The sequence below is a fragment of the Macadamia integrifolia genome, chromosome 14 (assembly GCF_013358625.1).
Source record: "Macadamia integrifolia cultivar HAES 741 chromosome 14, SCU_Mint_v3, whole genome shotgun sequence".
In the NCBI taxonomy this organism is placed as follows: Eukaryota; Viridiplantae; Streptophyta; class Magnoliopsida; order Proteales; family Proteaceae; genus Macadamia; species Macadamia integrifolia.
Window position 1 is genome coordinate 8,361,965 of NC_056570.1, and position 19,716 is coordinate 8,381,680.

Sequence of the window (19,716 nt, forward strand, 5' to 3'; positions counted from 1 at the left end):
TTTCCCTTCATCCAATGATATAGATTGGACCATTGTAAAGAACATGAAAAGAAAACGCCATGGCCAGCTTGGGTCTTCCATTTGGACCGGTCATCTGATTTCCATTGTTTCAGTTAGGTTTGACACAATCTGTAATTGGCTTGAGCGGTTAAGGATGTGAATTTGAAATCCAAACCATTTACCGAGATCGAATATATTTGTTTACACTGAAACCATAAAATCGTTTAATAAATGGTTCGATTTTGGTCTTAAAATTGAAATGTGGTTCAATTTTTATTTTTAAAATTGAAACCGTTAAACCAATAACATATACATAATAAGTCGAAGTCATTCAATGTTAAGTAGTTCGCATACGTTTCAATAAAAAAAAAGTAAATTTACATTAAACAAACTATGGAAAATAAACATATAATAGTAAACAATTCAATTCAATGTTAAAATTGACATCTATTTCATTAAAATATTTAAATATAAAGAAGTTATTTAGATTAAAAAAAAAATGAGAAACTATAAGAAAATCATTTGTAGATAGTAATAATTTGATTTTGATTTTATCTGAAAATTCTTGTATCGAATTAAACCAAACCATTTAGACCGGAACAGAATCGATTAGCACCCGGACTGGTTGCCATATCATGCTTTCCCCTGTGCACGATAGTCTATCGAGCGCGGGAAAAGGCTGAGCGCGGGAAAATTTTGGAAAATGAGAAGACCTTTTGGGGCTATGAGATCCCAAGAGACTCCGAAGGTCCGATTGTGAAGAACATTTTCAAATCTGGAACTCACATTTGAAGAAATAATGAATCATTGATATTTCAATTTTCTTCTACTGATCTCTTTTGAATTCAATCAAAGCCTCGCGCAGTTAATATTTCTTAGTTTGTTGCAAACCCTAATTCGATCCCACTGTGAACTCTGTTATTTCATCCCTTCCTCGTCTTCTTCTTCTTCTTTAGCCATATTTGAGCTTTTCAAACATGGATCTGGAAGGATTATCCATCATTTGTGCTGGNTTTCGTTTTGGGTGAAGATCCCGTGTGATTAGCTGACAAGAGGAAACAATAAACATGTGGGAAACGATTAGCTGACAAGAGGAAACAATAAACATGTGGGAAACTTGAGCAAGCGCTACAGGGAGACATCGGCATATGCTAAAGATATAAAAAGGGCAGTGAAGTCATTTCATCTGAGGAGAGAGAGAGTCACTCACATAGTTGGCATTGGACGGCTGGGTGGATCTGAGGGTATATGCTTGGGTCCTCCCAGAAGTCCAATGTGCGTTTGGATGTTGGGCGTGTTGAAAAGGATCCAGATCCTAGATGTTGTTATCATTGTACTGCACTTCAACTGCTCCGATAACTACTTTTTAAGGGGAAAAGGTTCTTTGAGTTGTTCGATCAGGGCACACTAGCATCCCTATGTTTTTCTATTTTTTCACATAAAATGACTACATTGTCATCCTTTACACCATAACGTTTTGTGCACCAATGGTGTGCTCCCCCATGCAATTTGCTCATAGAACCCTCCTCACAAATAAAGGGGAAAAAGAAAAAATTATATGGTTGTGTCCCATATGTTCAAACATTGGGACACATGAAATTACCACCCCCATCCCTTGCATGTAAAAAAAAAAAATCATTTATATCGATGCCCTTGCACTTGCTCCCATTGGCCAGTGTGTTAATATAGGGTCCACGCAACCTCGCAGCAATCTAAAAATAATAATAAAAGTAGAGTTGTGAAATACTAAAATCTCTATATCTCTCTCTTACTTGATGATAATAATAATAATAATAATTAAAAAAAAAAAATCTCGTTGTCATACTCTATGCATGATATCGTTTTATCATGCCTCTGGTGTGCTCTCCCAGTGCCATTTACTCAGGTAATAGTCTCCTAAAATGTAATAACAAATGATAAGGGAATCATTGATTTATTTACACGGCAACTTTAACGAGTGTAGATCAGATTCTCGTATGATAATCATTCTTGTGCGGATTGTTCTACACAAGTGGAATCCACCACAGAGTTGGTTGTAAATGGATGCCATCTATATGGATTAGCCCCATACGAAAACCTTAATCCACTGTCAACTTTAGTCAACATGTTAACTCTTTTAATAAGTGTAGATCAGATTCTTATATGATAATCATTCTTGTACGGGCTAATCTACACAAATGGAATCCACCACAAAGTTGCCTGCGAATGGATTTCATCTGTATGTATCAGCCCCATACAAAAACCTTGATATGTTCTCAACTTTAATCAACATATTAACTCTTTTAATGAGTGTAGATCAAATTCTCATACGATAATCATTATTGTACTGACTAATCTACACATGTGGAATCCACCGCAGAGTTGATTGTGAATGGATTCCATCTGTATGGATCGGCCCCATTCGAAAACCTTGATCCACTTTCAACTTTGATCAACATGTTAACTCTTTTAATGAGTGTAGATCATATTCTCATACGATGATTATTCTTGTACGAGCTGATCTACACAGACATAATCCACCATAGAGTTGCTTGTGAATGGATTCCATCTGTATGGACCAGCCCCATACGAAAACATTGATCCACTCTCAACTTTAATCGACTTGTTAACTCTTTTAATGAGTGTAAATCAGATTCTCGTACGATAATCATTATTGTATGGGCTGATCTACACACATGGAATCCACCACAGAGTTGATTGTGAATGGATTCCACCTGTATGGATCAGGCCCATACAAAAACCTTGATCCACTCTCAACCTTAATCTACATGTTAACCCTACATCCATTCCCTTGTTCCAAAAGGGGGACAATCTATCATTTGATGATTTCGTTCCAATTTTATTTGTAGTCAAATTTTTTAGAGATAAAATAAAGAACTCTGTCGGTCTAGCGATTTTAAGCCCATGTACAGTTTCTTTTTTCAGGGGTTATGAAACACTCTCGTCCCTTAAAAACAAAGATCGTGTGTGGACATAAGGAATGCTAGATGGACAGGTTACCTCCTCCCTTTACAGCTTTGTTGCTAAACATTTGACTACCCGATTGCAGGACCCTCTTCCCCCTCTTTCATCAACCCTCTAAGTCTGCTTTTATGATGGAGATGATAACTGTGCATCAAGTAATGGCATAAATTAGACCTAATTTCATCTAATTTATATTTGTTTTAGTTTGGAAAAAAAAACTCCATCATGGCATGCCAAGGCTTGCAATCAAGAATGACTTATGGAAAACCTATGACAAAGTAAATTGGAGATTCTTGTTTACTTGACCCTGGAAAATGAGTCTCTCTCATCTTTATATACAAGGTGTGGTTGATTGTGTTACAAAGATGAAGGTTAACGGGGTTCAATAAAAAACTTTTCATGAGATCAAAGGCTTTAGGCAAGGTTGTCCGTTCTCTCTGTACCTATTTTGATTTTAAATAGAAATGATTGGAGAAAAATGATCCATAAAATATGCTTCATTTAATTGGAATAAGGTTAAGCTGAGCTGAGGTGGGTCGAGTTGAGTTGAGTTGAATTGTATCTATATGGATTTGGCTATTTTTGGTATCATCGCCAGTAATATATCATGGTATCATGATACATAGTAACATTTTCAATATTTGTACAATTTAGGAAAGAAAAAAGAGATACCAAGCTCATAAAATTAATGAAATGAATTATTCTCAATGACAACCAATTTTTTGGAGAAAAAGATAAAAAAAAGGAAAAAAAACATAAAATTTAGTTTCATACTCTTACATTTACCACGATGGTTGTAATGCCTAAAGATGCATTTGTATTACAGTCACGAGTTGTGTGGGTAAAGTTTCTCATGACTTTATACCATAGAGAAAAATAAAGGGCAATGATGGTTATCCCATTCTCGCAGTTTTTCTTCATCCATGGGGTTTGAGATAATGTGCAAAAGGTATTGTGAAAGAGTCAAGGAGCATAACCTTAGATGGATGTTTTCCTTCACCCACAGCCCAAGGTGCAGAAAAACGTTTCCCTTCATCCAATGATATAGATTGGACCATTGTAAAGAACATGAAAAGAAAACGCCATGGCCAGCTTGGGTCTTCCATTTGGACCGGTCATTTGATTTCCATTGTTTCAGTTAGATTTGACACAATCTGTAATTGGCTTAATCGGTTGAGGATGTAAATTTGAAACCGAAATCATTTACCGAAATCGAATCTATTTGTTTACAATAAGTGGTTCGGTTTTGGTTTTAAAATTAAAATGTGGTTCAATTTTTATTTTTTAAATTGAAACTGTTAAACCAATAACATATACATAGTAAGTTGAAGTCATTCAATGTTAAGTAGTTCGCATACGTTTCAATAAAAAAAAAGTAAATTTACATTAAACAAATTATGGAAAATAAACATATAATAGTAAACAATTCAATTCAATGTTAAAATTTACATCTATTTCATTAAAAAATTTAAATATAAAGAAGTTCTTTAAATTAAAAAAAAAATGAGAAACTATAAGAAAATCATTTGTAAATAGTTTGGATTTCTATATATGAAACGGTTAATTAAATAATTTGATTTTGATTTTATATGAAAAATCTTGTATCGAATTAAACCAAACCATTTAGACCGGAGCAGAATCGATTAGCACCCGGACTGGTTGCCATATCACGCTTTCCCCTGTGCACGATAGTCTATCGAGCGCGGGAAAAGGCTGAGCGCGGGAAAATTTTGGAAAATGCGAAGACCTTTGGAGCTATGAGATCCCAAGAGACTCCGAAGGTCCGATTGTGAAGAACATTTTCAAATCTGTAACTCACATTTGAAGAAATAATGAATCATTGATATTTCAATTTTCTTCTACTGATCTCTTTTGAATTCAATCAAAGCCTCGCGCAGTTAATATTTCTTAGTTTGTTGCAAACCCTAATTCGATCCCACAGTGAACTCTGTTATTTCATCCCTTCCTCGTCTTCTTCTTCTTCTTTAGCCATATTTGAGCTTTTCAAACATGGATCTGGAAGGATTATCCATCATTTGTGCTGGAATTGGAGAAATCCGGGAAGATGAAAATGGGGTCCCGATCGGTTACACGCCAGGAGAATTCTGCTTGGGTATGTTTTTAATATGCTGGTTCTTCAGAGTTTTATAGTACTTCATTAGTCACTAGACTCACTACTGCTATTTCCATTTATTTTTTCTGCATTTATTTACAGACAATCTGAAGGATTTACAGAGATTTCTGAGACGCGATGATCCCCAGACAAGAGATGTATTCAAGCAAGTTTGCAAGTGGAATACGGTGTCAAAGGATCTGATACCGATTATCGAGCATTGCCAGGCTGATCGCGATTTAGTGATGAATGCAGGTATTTTTTTACACTTTAAAATTTAGATTGTTATCTGTCTTCTCCTTCATGGGTTTCTTGTGACAAGAAGTGGCCTTTTCTTTTTCAGTGAAGGTTTTGGTGTTTCTTACAATGCCTATCGATAGCATGTCAAATGACATTTCCCAGCAAATAGAGTATCTATGGGAATTGAAGGTTTCAATTACACGCAGTGACACCATTGCTGTGATTGTTTCCCTCCTAGAAGACCCGTTGGAGAACTTGGAACGGTAAGCCACAATTACATACACAAACTCTCCCCATTCCTCTGCACCACATAGAGTTCCTGGAGTGCGAGGATTTATTAGCTATGCCGCAGATTAAACAATTTTCAAACTATTTGCATGTATCAGAGTATTGCGTCCTGTACTTTCAGGGCTTGTATTAAACTTATGATCCTACTTGAGACATCGTCTTGCCTCTTCAGCCGTGTTTTCTTGTATCTCGATGTCTTGTATACATTTTTCAAACGTCTAGTTCATTCAAGTGGCAACTTCCTGAAGTCCTGTCCTGTGGCATGGGACAGCGAGACTTCAATATGGTTTTCCATGTTGAAAATACCTTTTGGATGTATCCTGCAAAAGATTCCATCCCATAGTCTTCCTGTGAACAACAAAATGATGCCGCTAGTTCGAATATCAACTGAATGTAATATTTTTTCAGGATTTCTGGGTCCGACAGACAAAAAATCCATGATACTGCTGTTGTCGATCACAGTGTCCCAGGAAGGAAATGAAGAAAACTTTCTTCAATTGGAGAAAAACCTTTTTCATTTATACATTGTTAGCATACCTGGATAAACTTTTATTCCACCTTTCCGCATAACATGCAAATGGAATTGGATGCAAATTTGTTCCTTTAATTGAAGTTCCAATGGCTGACAGGATCACAGCAGGATCCAACATGCTCATTTAATTTCATTTTTCAAAGTTCTAGGCCATTGGAAATTCAACACGGTATTAGTTTTCTAGTGTACCCTCCACATAGTACTGTTATGTATCTCTAATATTTCAAAATGAAATTGGTATACCATTTTGTGTCAGGTGCTTGTGTGATTGCTCAGATGAGATGGAGTTAAGGACCCCATGGTTGTCATCAGCAATACAATCTTCAACCTAAAATGACCAATTTGCCCCTTTTGTCAATTGTGCTACTCTGTGGATAAAAAATGTTTATTTTGTTGTTTCTTTTATATTCATAGGTTTTCGTATGCTTTGGGTTTATGCCACATTCATTTTTTTTTTCTTATGTCTGATCCAATGTCGAGCAGTGAGGCATTCACAGAGGATAACTGGAAGTTAGTTCAGCTGGTGCTTACTTTGTTTCGAAATGTTCTAGCTGTCCAAGACCTCTCACTGCAGCAGAAGGCATCAGGGTCAGTGACACAGTTTTTGTCCACGAGAGACAGATTTCTAGAGCTCTTGTTCTGTGAGAATGTGATGGATCTTATGTTAGTGTTGAGCCAGCATGTTGGTGGTTCCTGCCGCTATCTTCGTCAAGATAACTTGCTTTTATTGGAGACTTTGCATTACATATTTATGGGCCAAGAGCCAGAGTTGACAGCCAAGGCATCACAAAAGGGTTCCAAGGTTGGCTTCCCATCATCCTCCAATATTTTTCTTTTTTGTAAAAAAAATAGGTTGCATCACAGAAGAAACGAGCTAATGCTGTCGTGCATTCCTAATGTTGAAAGGCTGTCAGAGTCCAAGTTGTTTAGCTATCAATATCTGCTGTTGGATTCTGAGCTGAAAGCTAGTAATTTTGGTATTTACCGGTTCCAACTTCATTGGCAAAATGATCACCTTTCTGTTGTTGAGAATTTCTCATCCGTTGTGGCTTTTCTCTTTTGTGCATATTTTCAACTGGTTTACTACTAATGCAGGTACCTGTCATGTGTTGAAATTTCTGATTGAAAAGTTGTTTTATAGGTGGATGAAGATGTTAAAACATCTCTGAACTCTCTTGAATCCTTAATGATGGAGGAAGAGGAAAAGAGAAGGCGTGCTAGACTGCAAAAATTAGACCGTCATGCACAATTCAGTGGAACATTTACTCGGCTTGCCGTGGTATTGGGCTATCACTATTACTGATCGCTTTGAACACAGTAATTCAAAACCTTTTGCAGGATGGTTCTGATTTAAAAGTTGTCTTATGTTACAGGATGGTTCTAAAACATTAATCAAAGGAAATCCTGGAGCTACTCATGATAACCTGCCCAAACCTAATAAAGTGCATCGGGGTCCTTCAAAAAGAATTGCATGGGATTACAGACAATTATCCTCCTCAAAGGAGAATGTTTTACACTTGATCCATGATTTTATAAACCAGCTTCTGTCAGGCGGTTATAATGGTAATCTTTTTAATGAGATGGGCTTATGCTAGTTGTCTAGGACTTGCTTTCTTTTTCTACGTTATAAATAGTGCATGTTCTTACTATCTAACCCAAGGAGTATCAGTTCTAATGCAGTCAATTCGAGAGGATATTGAAAAAGAGCAAGCAATTCAGAATGGTGATATTGTTATTTTCTTCCAGGTTGCTCAATTTGTTACAGCTTTTCAATACCACAAGTTCTTAGCTTCAAAGGTGAGAAATGATTCATGATAAACTTCTGTCCCTATTAATTTCATAGATACTCATACCCATGTAACAAACATGCTTGAACTGGTACTTAAGGTTTCCATGTGCAGGGCCTAAACTTGATAACTATGGTTACCTGTTGTCTTCTTTCCCTGGCCCTCACCCCCTCCTCATCTGTTACCCCTAGATTCTTTTAAACTGCATGCGGCTTTCTTTCCTTTTGGGTCATATAATCGAAAGACATACTTGATAGTCTATTATTGCAATTTTTTTGTGCTGAAATTCATTATCTTATGAAATTTAGTTGATCTGTTCCCCTAATAACATCCCTTAATGCTATGAATACCTTTGGAGTTGGCTCTATTGGTCCATTAGTGTCATTTCTTATTACAAAGTTGACAGTTGCTTAATAGTTTAGTAGAATAGATCATTTACTTAATTTTGTTGTTCTTTCAAGTTCATTCTGTACAACTTAATGGATACCGTGGTTCTTTTGTCATTTAACAGCCAAGCCTGGACACAGATGCATCTGAAGCTTCCATCAGTAAGTCTGCTGATAGCACACTGTTCCAAGGGGAATTCTGTGGACCAATAGCAGCAACGATGAATGAGGCCATGTTCAATTTAGTCATATCTAAGTGGCGTTTTGCTTTTGATGGCTTGAAGGAAACAAATGACTATAAATTCCTCAGTGTATCAGGATCTCTTATGAAAAATATGGTGAATACGATGCTACCTCATTAACTTAATATATTCTTATGGTTGGATAAAAATATATTGTGCTTCCATGGCATCTTTCTTATGCATACATGCAAACTGTATATATTTATATGGGCAATGGTTCTTAGGCATGCATTGTAGAATAAAGTGCATCAATTTGAGTTTTTGGATGGATGTTTTTCTTTATGTGATTCCTTTTCTCATTTTGTTAAACATTCAATAATCACATCTGAGAAGAAAATAAAAGTTGTCAGAGCTGAGTTTAAGCATCATATATAAAATCAGTCTACACATTATGGGCTTATGCAACTCAACATGAGCTTATTTTAGTGAAGCTTTTTGAGTGACCAAGAAATTCTAGGAGTTCATAATATAAAACGATGAGGTTTTGCCTTGAAGGCTATAAGTTTAACTGAAACCTAACATGGCATCTATTTGTTCCTATACATCAAAGGCTAATGAAGTAGGATAAGAAGGGATTTCTAGGCATTTTGGCTTCCAGACTTGATGAAGATGTGTTCAATCTGATTTGGGAGAATGGAACTTCTTGATTAAAGATATCATAATATTGATCAATATTTTGCTTGGTTTCTGATGTAAATGATATTGTTCTCTTTTGGCTTTTAGAACAAACTATACCATTCTCTATTTTTGTTGCACAGCCATACTTCACCCTATTAATGAAATGCCTTTTGTTGTTGCTTGTTAAAAAAAAAATGAAGAAATAATAAAGCTTAACTAAAAGATGCCCATAAGCACACACCGAAGCAGCTGAAAATCAATGCAAGTAGGATAAAAATATGCATAGCTATTGAAAATAAGTATAATTGATTTTGACTAAAATTGGTTTTGGTTAGCTAGTGTTTTAGATAAATCAAATTTTGTATTTTGAAATAAAAAATTTGCTTCTTAGATATTGTCTTAAAAAAGGAAATAAATTTAACCACATGCAAGAATCAATGAAACTGTATGTTTCTACAACTAATATAGAGGTGATGCATGTAGAAGCCTGTGATAACACCCACTGCACTCATCCTTGTGTCAGCATTTCTAAAGCATGTCAAAAAGACTGAACTTGGTGCTCAATATATCCTTCAAATATTCTTTGGTCATTAAGCTGACACATCATATATTACATGTCTGCTCTGGTTTGCAACTGCTAAGTTAAGGCAGCCCTCCCCACTCGGAAGAAAACAACCCTTTTGAGAGAAAATATTCATCCTCTTTGTGTCTGCTTCAGGTCATAGTATGCCTGCTCTTTGAGTTTTGAAGACTGCTTTCCAGAATGTGAGGTCAATAGTTGGCATTGTGTTTGTTCTCCCTCTGTGAAGTTTCTACAGTAGTGACCTATTGTTTTACATACTCTCAACTCTCAATGCTCAACTTATTGCTTTCGGTGTCTGCTTTCTTATGGATGAGTTTCACCACAATTGTTTTGAGCTTGAAATTATGATTTTAGATTTGGTTTTAGCTTTATCATCTTTCATCCTAAGCTGACTTGCTTTTGGCTTGTGCAGATCCGCATGTTGGATTTGACTCTTAAACTATTGCCAGAAGGCTCTAGGGAACCTCAAACAACTCGCATCCTTCTTTATAAGTTATTCTATGATCAGACAGATCAAGGGATGACTCAGTTCCTAATGAACCTTATTAAATCTTTTGATCCTCATAAACAACCCAAAAGGTCTGAATACAACATACGAACATTTGAATTGTTCTTCCTTTTAAATTTTTAATCCTGAACTTTTGCTGTTCTAATGCACATGTTATAGCTTGATATGTTAGAACTGAAGGAGATTTTTAGTGGACCTTGGTGCAACGGTAAGGTTGCTCCATAGTTGGGAAACAGCCTCTCCGCAAAGCGGGGGTAAGGTTGTGTACATTATGACCCTCCCCAGGCCCCGCAGTGGCAGGAGCCTTGTGCACTGGGTATGCCCGTACTTTTTTTTTTTGTTGCCACTGTAATACATAATGTAGGAAAAAAATACTAGCAGTGCAGTTCAAGGGCGCATGTTATCAATTTTAGGACAAAAGCACAGATCTTTTTCTGCCATTCTATAGTTCTCAGGGTCAGACATAATTGAATGCTTATGCCTTTCAAATCCCTACAGTCCCTTAGCTCAAGCTCTTTTTACCTTCCCCTTGTCCATGTACTCTAAACTGGAGCCATATTTTGTGTTGTAAACTTCATTCTAATGCATAAATGCATTACCCAAGTCACTTATCATGTACATTTGCATTCAAATAAGCATGACTTTTGTTATCAGAAAATGATCATCTTTGTAAAGAATTTTCCGTATAATTATCCTTGTTAAGGAGCCCATTCAACAATTTTCGTTTTCTGTTTGATAGATCACAACAGAATTTATTTAAAAAAATAATAAACATAGCACAACAAGAGGCCAAAGCCAACCCAACAATCGGACTACATCCAGGGATAAGGGTGTAAATGCCATGATTGTCTCCCCTCCCAATGTGGGACAACTCATTTCCTAAGATTGTGCATCTCCATGAGGAAGAAAATTGTCCTTAGACAAAATGTTATCTAGCTTTCCTGGTCAGGAAAATACAGTAGAGGAACTCATTCAACTTGGGGCATTCATTGAAACTTGCTTGACAATATTTGCTATTTCCGGTGTGTAGTTGCACAAAATATATCAAGGTAGATTGATACAGGACAAGTAAAAAAATTGGTCCTGTTTTGTATGAAAGCCTAAAATGTCCTTGACTGTTTCCACATGCCCATCCAACAGCAATTAAGGCCTCCGGTGAGGGAATTTCTCCTTCACCGTGGCTTGAGAGGAAAACTCAATCCTTTTTGTTTTGTGAGATCATCTGCCTTCATGCCTGGATGGGCATCTCCCCCCCCCCCCTCTACTGTCTTAATAAGTATAACTACTGCCTTATATCTATTCACATCCATTCTCAGTTACTAATACAAAGATACTAGCTGATTACATGCCTCTTCTTTTTCCAGTGATCTTGCAGATTTGGTGGAAATGATACATGTAATTGTACGGCTGATGGAGAATCTTCACGCACGTGGCACAATAAGGGTAATTTTGTTCATGATATTTCTCTGATAGTGATGTTCTATTCTTTTACATGCATGGATGCTTTTATGGTTCCACATATTCTTTTAGATGTCCCTGTCCCCGAATACTTTATGATTTCATGTCCAATAGTTATCACATCTTTCTGGTTATGAACTACCCAGTGATTAGAGTTTTGGTAGTAGTAACATGCTAATTTGCTCTTGAATATCATCCATTAGGTTGCTAAAAGGTCAAGGAAGGGGAGGAAGAAGAAGAGACTGGGGGACAGCAAGGCAACTGAAGACAAGAGGTTGGGAACTGATAATAATAATCCAGAGAGTGGGATTGACAACGATACTCATCAACCATCTTCAGATTTGAGTATGACATTGAAGGAACAGTCAACAAACTCAAATTCTGATGAGAGAAATGAAGACATAGGGATCCCTCATCATGCTGAGCAGCCTGAAACATCCCAGAAGATTAAAAGTAATCCTGGGGATGATTTGGCTGGTAAGGACAAGGAAGAAGATAGGCATGATCCGGATGATGATTTGGCTAGCAAGGACAAGGAAGAAGAGAGGCATGATCCGGATGATCTGGCATATGGAACAGGTGATTCTTCTGATGATGATCAACTGGTTGCAACTAATGAAGTTGATTTTAAAGTATCTAGTCTGGTTGCCACCTTTGCAAGCAACACAATCATTCATAACCTGTGTTGGTTACTAAAGTTTTACAAAAGCAATTCCTCTAGGACAAATCACTGCATAGTAAGCATGCTGCGAAGGATTTGTGATGATCTGGAGCTCTCTCCAATGTTATATCAGGTCAAATGCAAAACTCAAAATACTGAAATATCATTTAGGAAACATTTCTAATGGGGTATTTGTCTTACCATGCAGTTATCGCTTCTCACTACATTCTATGATATCATGGCTGAGCAGAAGTCATCTAACTGCAATGAATATCAAAATATTGTGTCCTTTCTCACCAATCTAGTGAGAAAAATGTTGAGGAAAATGAAAAGTCAACCCATTCTTTTTGTGGAAATACTGTTCTGGAAGACACGCAAAGAATGCCACTACATAAATTCTGAATCTTTATTGCATGAGCTTGGAAACTTGAAGAGGGAAACAAGCAAGTGGGGAAACTTTTCAGCTGGTGATCAAGGAGAAATTGGTCCATCACAAGGCAAGGGTGGGATAGGGCACAGAAATATTGCTGACTTGCTTGGTGAAGATGAAGCTGATGTTGTGTTGCCTCAAGAGCCCAGCTTTGGCAAGTAAGAAAATGTCATCCTTGAATAACAGTCAAGGACACCTGTCTAGGAATTTTCCTGTTCATTTTAATATTAGTCCAAACCTGCTTTGGTGCATGAAGCTGTTGTGTATGGTGTGTAAATGGGTTAGGTTTGTCCATTGAGAGTCCAAGGCCCACTCATAATGTGCTGGCTTGGTCCTGAATTGGGCCCCTATCTGAATGGACGGGAGATTGGCTTACCATACTTGTGAAAATAGAGGTAGCTAGATTCCAGCCAATGGCTAATTCCCTGGTCAAATTACTGTGTCTTCGAATGGCTGCATTGGCTTCATTGGTTTCAAGGGAAATGCAAATACTTCCCCGCAATGTAAAATATATATATATATATATATTTTGAATGAACAATAATAAATTAAAATAGAAAAAAGGAGAAGACAACAAGCCAAAGCGACAAACCTAGGGAAAGCTCAAACTCAAAAAATTAAAAACAATCCAGAAAGGGGGACAGGATACGGAAAAACCTGAGGGGTGGGGGAACGAAACAATCACCAAAAGAGGGAGGGATACAGCAAAAGCGGGGGGGAAGAAACAAAATCAAAGATGATACAACAAAAACTAGGGGGTGGGGGCAATGAGGGGTAGATCCCAAGAGACGGCAAGATGCCTATTCCTAATTGAGTTAGGGCAAACAACACAATTGTGAAGTATTTTATTTTGAATCTCAAATGTATTTTACAAGAATAGGTAATTTTGGTGTTTGGTTGCTAGGGAAATGCAAATATGTCCTTGAGAAGTGAAATCTATTTATAAGAGATGCAAATATTCCCTTCACTTCCCTTCCACAGTTTCCTTTGCCACCAAACAGAGGTGCAGCATATAAATCAGCTGGACTTGGGCTTACCTTGTTCCATCCATGTTTGCCTCTGGCTGTATGGTTAAAAAATTATTATAAGTTTTTACTTGTTCTTGGAAGGATTTACATGGTGTTATTTTATGTATGCATAGGGAGGAAGATTCAGATGAAGGGAAGTTCCAAAATCTTTCAGACAGAAATGAGGACGGTGGTGAAGAACAACAGAAAAGTGCAGCATCCCTTTCAAACAATAAGATTGACAGGTTTGAACTTTTGACTTGACTGATCCTCATAAATAGTCTCCAGAAGACTTATTAATTCTTTTTAGTTATATCTGTGGGTTTTGCAAACTACTGATAGGTTCTTGGCTGTTGCAGTGAGGGACGTTCCCTGGAACATGAATCTCCAAGAGTTTCTAAACGGAAGAGAAGACTTGTTTTTGATGAAGAGCTGGATATTGACATTAAGAATTTATACGAGAGGTTGTTATTATTTGATACAACCATCTTGTCTTTAGATTGATTTGTTGCAAGTTCCATCACTTTGTTAAGTTGTTAATTGGCTGCAGAGAATCTTAATTTTTGCTTATGAAGTCATACCATATTGATGCCATAATCATTAACCATTTTCTGGATATTTATTACTGCATTTTTATTGAAAATGTGCCATTCCAGATATAAGGATGATCGACACTGTGTTCAACTTATTGTGGAAGAGCTTGGCCCACATCGAAAAGTTTCTCGAGCTCAAGTGTCAAATAAGCTTAAACAGCTAGGCCTTAGGGTTGCATCAAAGAGGAGAAAGCTTCATGCTCTTGAGGCTTTTCCTAAGGAAGATGATCTCATAATGCCAGAAGGAAGAGTAATGGACAATGAGACTGGTGTTCCTGACTTCAATGGATTGGAGGAAACTTCTTTACCGAGGTCTTCGTAAGTATAAACTAGCATCTGTACTTTTACACTACATTTTTCTGTTCTAAAAAGGTAAAAGGAGTTGGAAGGTCTTCAAATATATCTCCTTTAATGCAAAAGCAAAAGGCTGGAGTATGAGTAATAGGAAACATAAAAAAAATTCTAATGTTGTTTATTTGTATTCATTTTGGTGATTGTGTGAACTTAATTTTACTTTTTTTCCCGAGTTAGTCAGTTACGTTGTATCTGTTCTCTTCTTCCAGTAATTCCAGGAAAAGAATACGTGCTTTTAGCAATGAGCAGGAGGAGAAGGTGAAAGACTTGTATGAGAAGTGAGCACATTATCTTGCCTGATAAGTTCTTAGACTTGAAGAATCCAAAATAATAGATGCTAGTGAACCTACTTTAAATTGGTTCCATTTGTTATGGTTTGTCTTTGGTTGCTATATGCAGGTTTAAAGGTCATAAGAAGTGCAGCCGCATGATTGCAGATGCATTAGATACTGGTGATGGATTTACAGCAGCCCAAGTATCTCGTTTACTTAAGAAACTTGGCCTTCTAGTTCCTCAGCAGAAGAAGCTGTCTCAAGGCAAGAAACATCCTGAAGGCTTAGTTAATGATGCAAAAGAAAAGGAATCTGATGAAGAAACCTTACTGGACTTGAAGAGAAGGTATGCCATTTTTTCACCTATATGCTTAATTGAACTGTCATATTGGTTCATCTTACCGAGTGAGATACTGATATTGAGATGTTCAAGGTTATGGCTGTTACATGTTCTTAAAATATGCTTGAATACAAGGTGTGGTTTTGTTGTATATTGCTAAATCAAAGATGATGGGCCAAAATGTGGTCTAGCTTGCTTGCACATACCATAACAGAAAAAAGAAAAAAAATGAAGATATGCTACAGTTGTAGAATTACAGTTTTGTAAAATTGTTTCCCCCTCGTGAACTGATATGTGGATTATAGATTTAGGCCTCTCAGATCGATCTTTCTTTCCTGGGTAAACTGTTCTTCAAGGTTTTCTATTCTCATCGCCTATAATGATTATTATCAAAGTATTAAATTTAAATATGACAGTGTCTAGTTGGCAAAGGGAGTGTGCCAGTCGACATGCTTCTCTAGTTTGACTCCTGTACCCCCTTGGGTCCAGCCCCTCGGCTTCTATGGTTCTCATAGGATCCTGTGCTGACCTGGTGCATGTGTGGGTGTATGCATTTGCCCAGGGGCCTAGTCGAGCCAAAGGTTTGGACACCCTCATAGCCAAAAAAAAAAATGATAGTGCCTATTTATTCTTTTGCCATTTTTTCTTCCCTCTCCTCACATCTGTAAGTTTGACACTCCAAAATGTTAAACTTGGGCACTGATTTAGGTTCCAAGTTTGGAAGCTATTGTTATATTTCTACTTAAGTTATTCAATGTTGGAGCCAGTTACTCAGTTATAAGATTTTTCTTGAATTGTTAGGAGAAAAAATACCGCTGAGGTTTCTACTGTCAGTGAACCCGGAAAGAAGATTAAAGCTTCACTCACACAGGATGAATCTGGTGATGAGTACATAAGCACTATTCTCAAGTAAGTCTGTGCGCGTGTGTGTGTGTGTGTGTGTGTGTGTATTGCAGAACATCAAACTCTTCTATAGAAAAGTTTAAGCCAACTCGGTTCCTTGCCATTTCACCAAAGATGGCCATCTTTTACATTTTGTTTTTTTACTTGTTCTTGTTATTGTTATTGTTATCCTTATTATCTAAATTTTTTTTGTTGGTCGTTGTTACCGGGGGGACAAGGATTAATGTCCAATATGTGGCAGAGCATGAAGCTGCCATGGGTTTACAATCTTCAAAAGTGTGTCGTGAAGTGTGAACTGAATATTTGGATTTATTCCTACCCATGAAAAGTTGGTGGTTATGTGTTTTATGCATTGATTCAAATTATATTCTTGTCACAAGGCACACTGTTAATTTTGTGTTTGGGATAGTTTTGGTTATTCTAGAGCAACTCAAAGCCTATTATTATCTTTAGTGTGCATTAAATGTATGTATGAAACAAAGTACATGCATGATACGATCATATAATTCATTAGAACTAGAAATTTCTTGATTTGTTGTGTAACTACACTTAATTTGTAATCAATTATTTGTATGATTTTTGTTCATGTATTAGGCTTATTTTAGTTGTCTTAGAAGGCTTTGTTTCATTTAACTTTTCCTACACCTTTTAATGTTCTTGTGCCATTACATTTATGTTTTCATTTGCTTAATTTGTTTCCTTTGATACAGGAAAACTGTAAAGAGACTTGCTCCAAAGATGCAAGATAAGGAGTCAATAATCAGTCCAGATCAGGACAGAATTACTGATTTTGCAAGTGGGGCCTCTCAAAACGTTGAAGGAAGGTATGCTCATTTGTTATGATCGATACATCTCATTGCTGAGAGGACCACCTAATTTTTGCAAATTGTTTATTCTGGAGTGCTGGAGCCAATAGAAGCTCACATTCATTACTAATGTCATCATACTTATAGGATTACTGGTCCTCATAAATTGATGCAAAAATCCGTCAGTAAAGTTACTACTCCACTCGGGAGATGAAGGACCCATGGTTCAATTTATAAGGGCTATTACAAGGATGCAAATCATTTGGACTGTAGGATGTTAAAATTATCTTGGAGAATGAACAAGAGAGTTGTTGAAATCCATTGTGGCCTAAATTGGAAAGAAGTGGATCCATTGTTCTGAAGAGACTAGTCTTGGAAAATTTTGCCCCTTTTGTATTGGAACCGATAGAAAACTTGGTTTCATTAAAATTTTAAGTTGGTTCATCGGTGCGAAACCCAGCCAGACAAAAACTAAGCCAATTGGCTATATTTTAACTCAGTTCACAACAGGGCAGAAGAGTAGCTCCTGATTGTATGTAGGAATCATATGTTTGACCTCCTTTATAAACTCATTCAAGACACATCTAGGATTCTAAACTACTTTGTTCCAGTCTTTTAGTTCATGCCATTCCCTGGTAAATTCATGAGTTATCTGTTTCTTTGCGGCATTCTTTTCAGTGGGTGATGCCTGGGACATATAAGGCATCAGACAAACCTCTCGTAGTTTTACTCACAACAATTGGTTAATCAAAGGAATTCTTTTTTATTTTGCTCTTTAGATAATCCATTGAAGTACTTGATCATGATAGGCAACTTGATTGATGATCCTGTTCTCAATTGTCAAAGAATTACTATATTGAAACTTTTCCAAGTGTTTTAGTATTAACGCCATTTTTCTTGCCGGTTTCAAACATTTAAGAGTCTACACTAACCAATGATGGTTGTGTGAGGCATTCTGTCATTATCTCGTCAACTATTGTTCCATCACTTGAAGCAATTTATCCATACATGATTTTCAAACTATAATTCATCCCTCTGCTATTCCTGAACATTTTTCTCTTATGGTTTTTTTTGTTGGGATGTTGTGTCAGAGATGCGCCAAACCAATCCAATGAGACTGCCCAATTGCATTCTGATATGAATGTAGCAGTTGATCATGCAAGCCTGGTTAGCAATAAGGAAGCTGAAGTGGGCTCTACCATCATTGGAAAACAGGAAAATGCTATAGTCTTGGACAATGTGGATCACATGCCCCAGCATATGCATGATGAATTGGTTGATGAACTAGCAGATGAGCTTGCAGATGAACTAGCAGACTCTGGGGATGATGGAATTGCCACTGTATCAAACAGTGTTGTATCAAGAAGGAAACTGAAGATGGTACTTGATCTTGAGGATGATGATTAAGATCCCATCATGGCAATTAGATATAGTGTCTTCCCAATATTTTTTTGATAGGTAGGCCCCAAAGGGAGTTTGAACTCATGACCTCTTGTTAGGTGGTCCTTGCCAACTGAGCTACCCCTCTGGAGGGTTATCCTCAATCTCCTAACCATCTATTTTGTATATATAAAAGGAGATTATGTATGTGACTCTCTTTTCTCATTCAATCCCTCACTTGATTGATTCCATGTTTGATTTTGGTTGGTATATGTTGTAGTATCTTGAACCGAATTGAAAAAACTGGAACCAAACTGATTTGACACCCTTAATTCTAGGCCTATGTACGCTATGCCATCATGCAGCCACATTTCTTGATTAGATCAAGAACTTCCAGTCCAAGGCAAGTATATCTATAGTGGGCATGGCATATTCCTGTGGTAACCATTCTCCAGTAACCATTGTAAGCATCATAATCTTATCCAATTTGTTGTTACTGAAGCTTTACTAGTATACATAGATTCCATTATCAGAAACTAGATTATGCATTACGATTTACAAAGAATAGCCCGTCTTATCTCTTCCTTTTCTCCATCAAGGTATAAGAGATCGTTTTCATGAAACACTTGTACAGGTACTTATGCCCTTGGTCTGCAAATCTGTAGGTCATACCAGAAGGGGTGGGGATTACAGTGAGGCAGAAGGAAGAAATGCTCAACAATAAGGGACGTGGGAAATGGGTGGCCTGTGTGACCTTAATTGAAATCTTGAATTGGCTAATATAAGATTTGTGATGTCAGTTTGGAATCCACTTTGTCTCTCCTGATTACTCTGTTTGCAATGATTCCCTGTTTCCCTCTTTCACAATTCAGAGTTGAATTAGAAACCAAGAGAACTAGTTAAATATTTTTTCCACTCAAAATAGGAAAAATGGCTGCCCCAGCCTGCAGGGTGGATCACCTGATTCACTTCATGAGTAGAAAAGTATCTCAAAAAGTTGTTTGCTCCACGGATCAGCAAAAGTATTCCATGGTTTGGAGCAATACACCGTGTAGGGGTAGGGACGGTTGGATCAAAGAGGGTATTGAGGCGGCTTTTTTCTAATTAAAAAAGAGAACTGCATTAAGAAATAGGGGAGGGGGGAGGGGTGGGTTTGTTACATGGGCAGGATTTGCTTGGGGTTGCATCGGTAGCCATAGTGGCTTAAGGGGTGTTGTTGGGGCTGTTGAGGCTTAGGAGAGGGGTGGGTGG

General features: G+C 37.1%; 1 protein-coding gene across 2 annotated transcripts; it reads left to right on the top strand.

Moving 5' to 3' along the window:
• The first annotated feature begins 4,677 nt into the window (after nt 1-4,677).
• On the top strand, nt 4,678-18,909 carry LOC122062156 (protein timeless homolog). 2 transcript variants are annotated; one of them, XM_042625855.1, is made up of 20 exons: nt 4,678-5,077; nt 5,180-5,332; nt 5,421-5,580; nt 6,621-6,939; nt 7,279-7,416; nt 7,511-7,700; nt 7,807-7,934; nt 8,436-8,648; nt 10,166-10,332; nt 11,626-11,704; nt 11,923-12,513; nt 12,589-12,968; nt 13,952-14,062; nt 14,177-14,281; nt 14,474-14,722; nt 14,974-15,042; nt 15,164-15,382; nt 16,178-16,285; nt 16,990-17,103; nt 18,177-18,909. In XM_042625855.1, exons 1-20 carry the CDS (start codon nt 4,975-4,977, stop codon nt 18,490-18,492), a joined length of 3,912 nt encoding a protein of 1,303 aa, XP_042481789.1. In that variant the 5' UTR covers nt 4,678-4,974; the 3' UTR covers nt 18,493-18,909. The 2 variants fall into 2 exon arrangements, with proteins under 2 accessions (XP_042481789.1, XP_042481788.1); XM_042625854.1 differs by having other exon boundaries at nt 4,679-5,077; nt 14,474-14,728.
• The last annotated feature ends 807 nt before the right edge of the window (nt 18,910-19,716 follow it).

What these genes read in the sequence shown, in the direction of transcription:
- LOC122062156 (XM_042625854.1), top strand. Translation starts at nt 4,975, where the DNA reads ATGGATCTGGAAGGATTATCCATCATTTGTGCTGGAATTGGAGAAATC. An exon ending in ACGCACGTGGCACAATAAGG is followed by an intron (nt 11,705 to 11,922) that starts GTAATTTTGTTC and finishes ATCATCCATTAG; the next exon opens with GTTGCTAAAAGGTCAAGGAA. An exon ending in TCAAACAATAAGATTGACAG is followed by an intron (nt 14,063 to 14,176) that starts GTTTGAACTTTT and finishes TGGCTGTTGCAG; the next exon opens with TGAGGGACGTTCCCTGGAAC.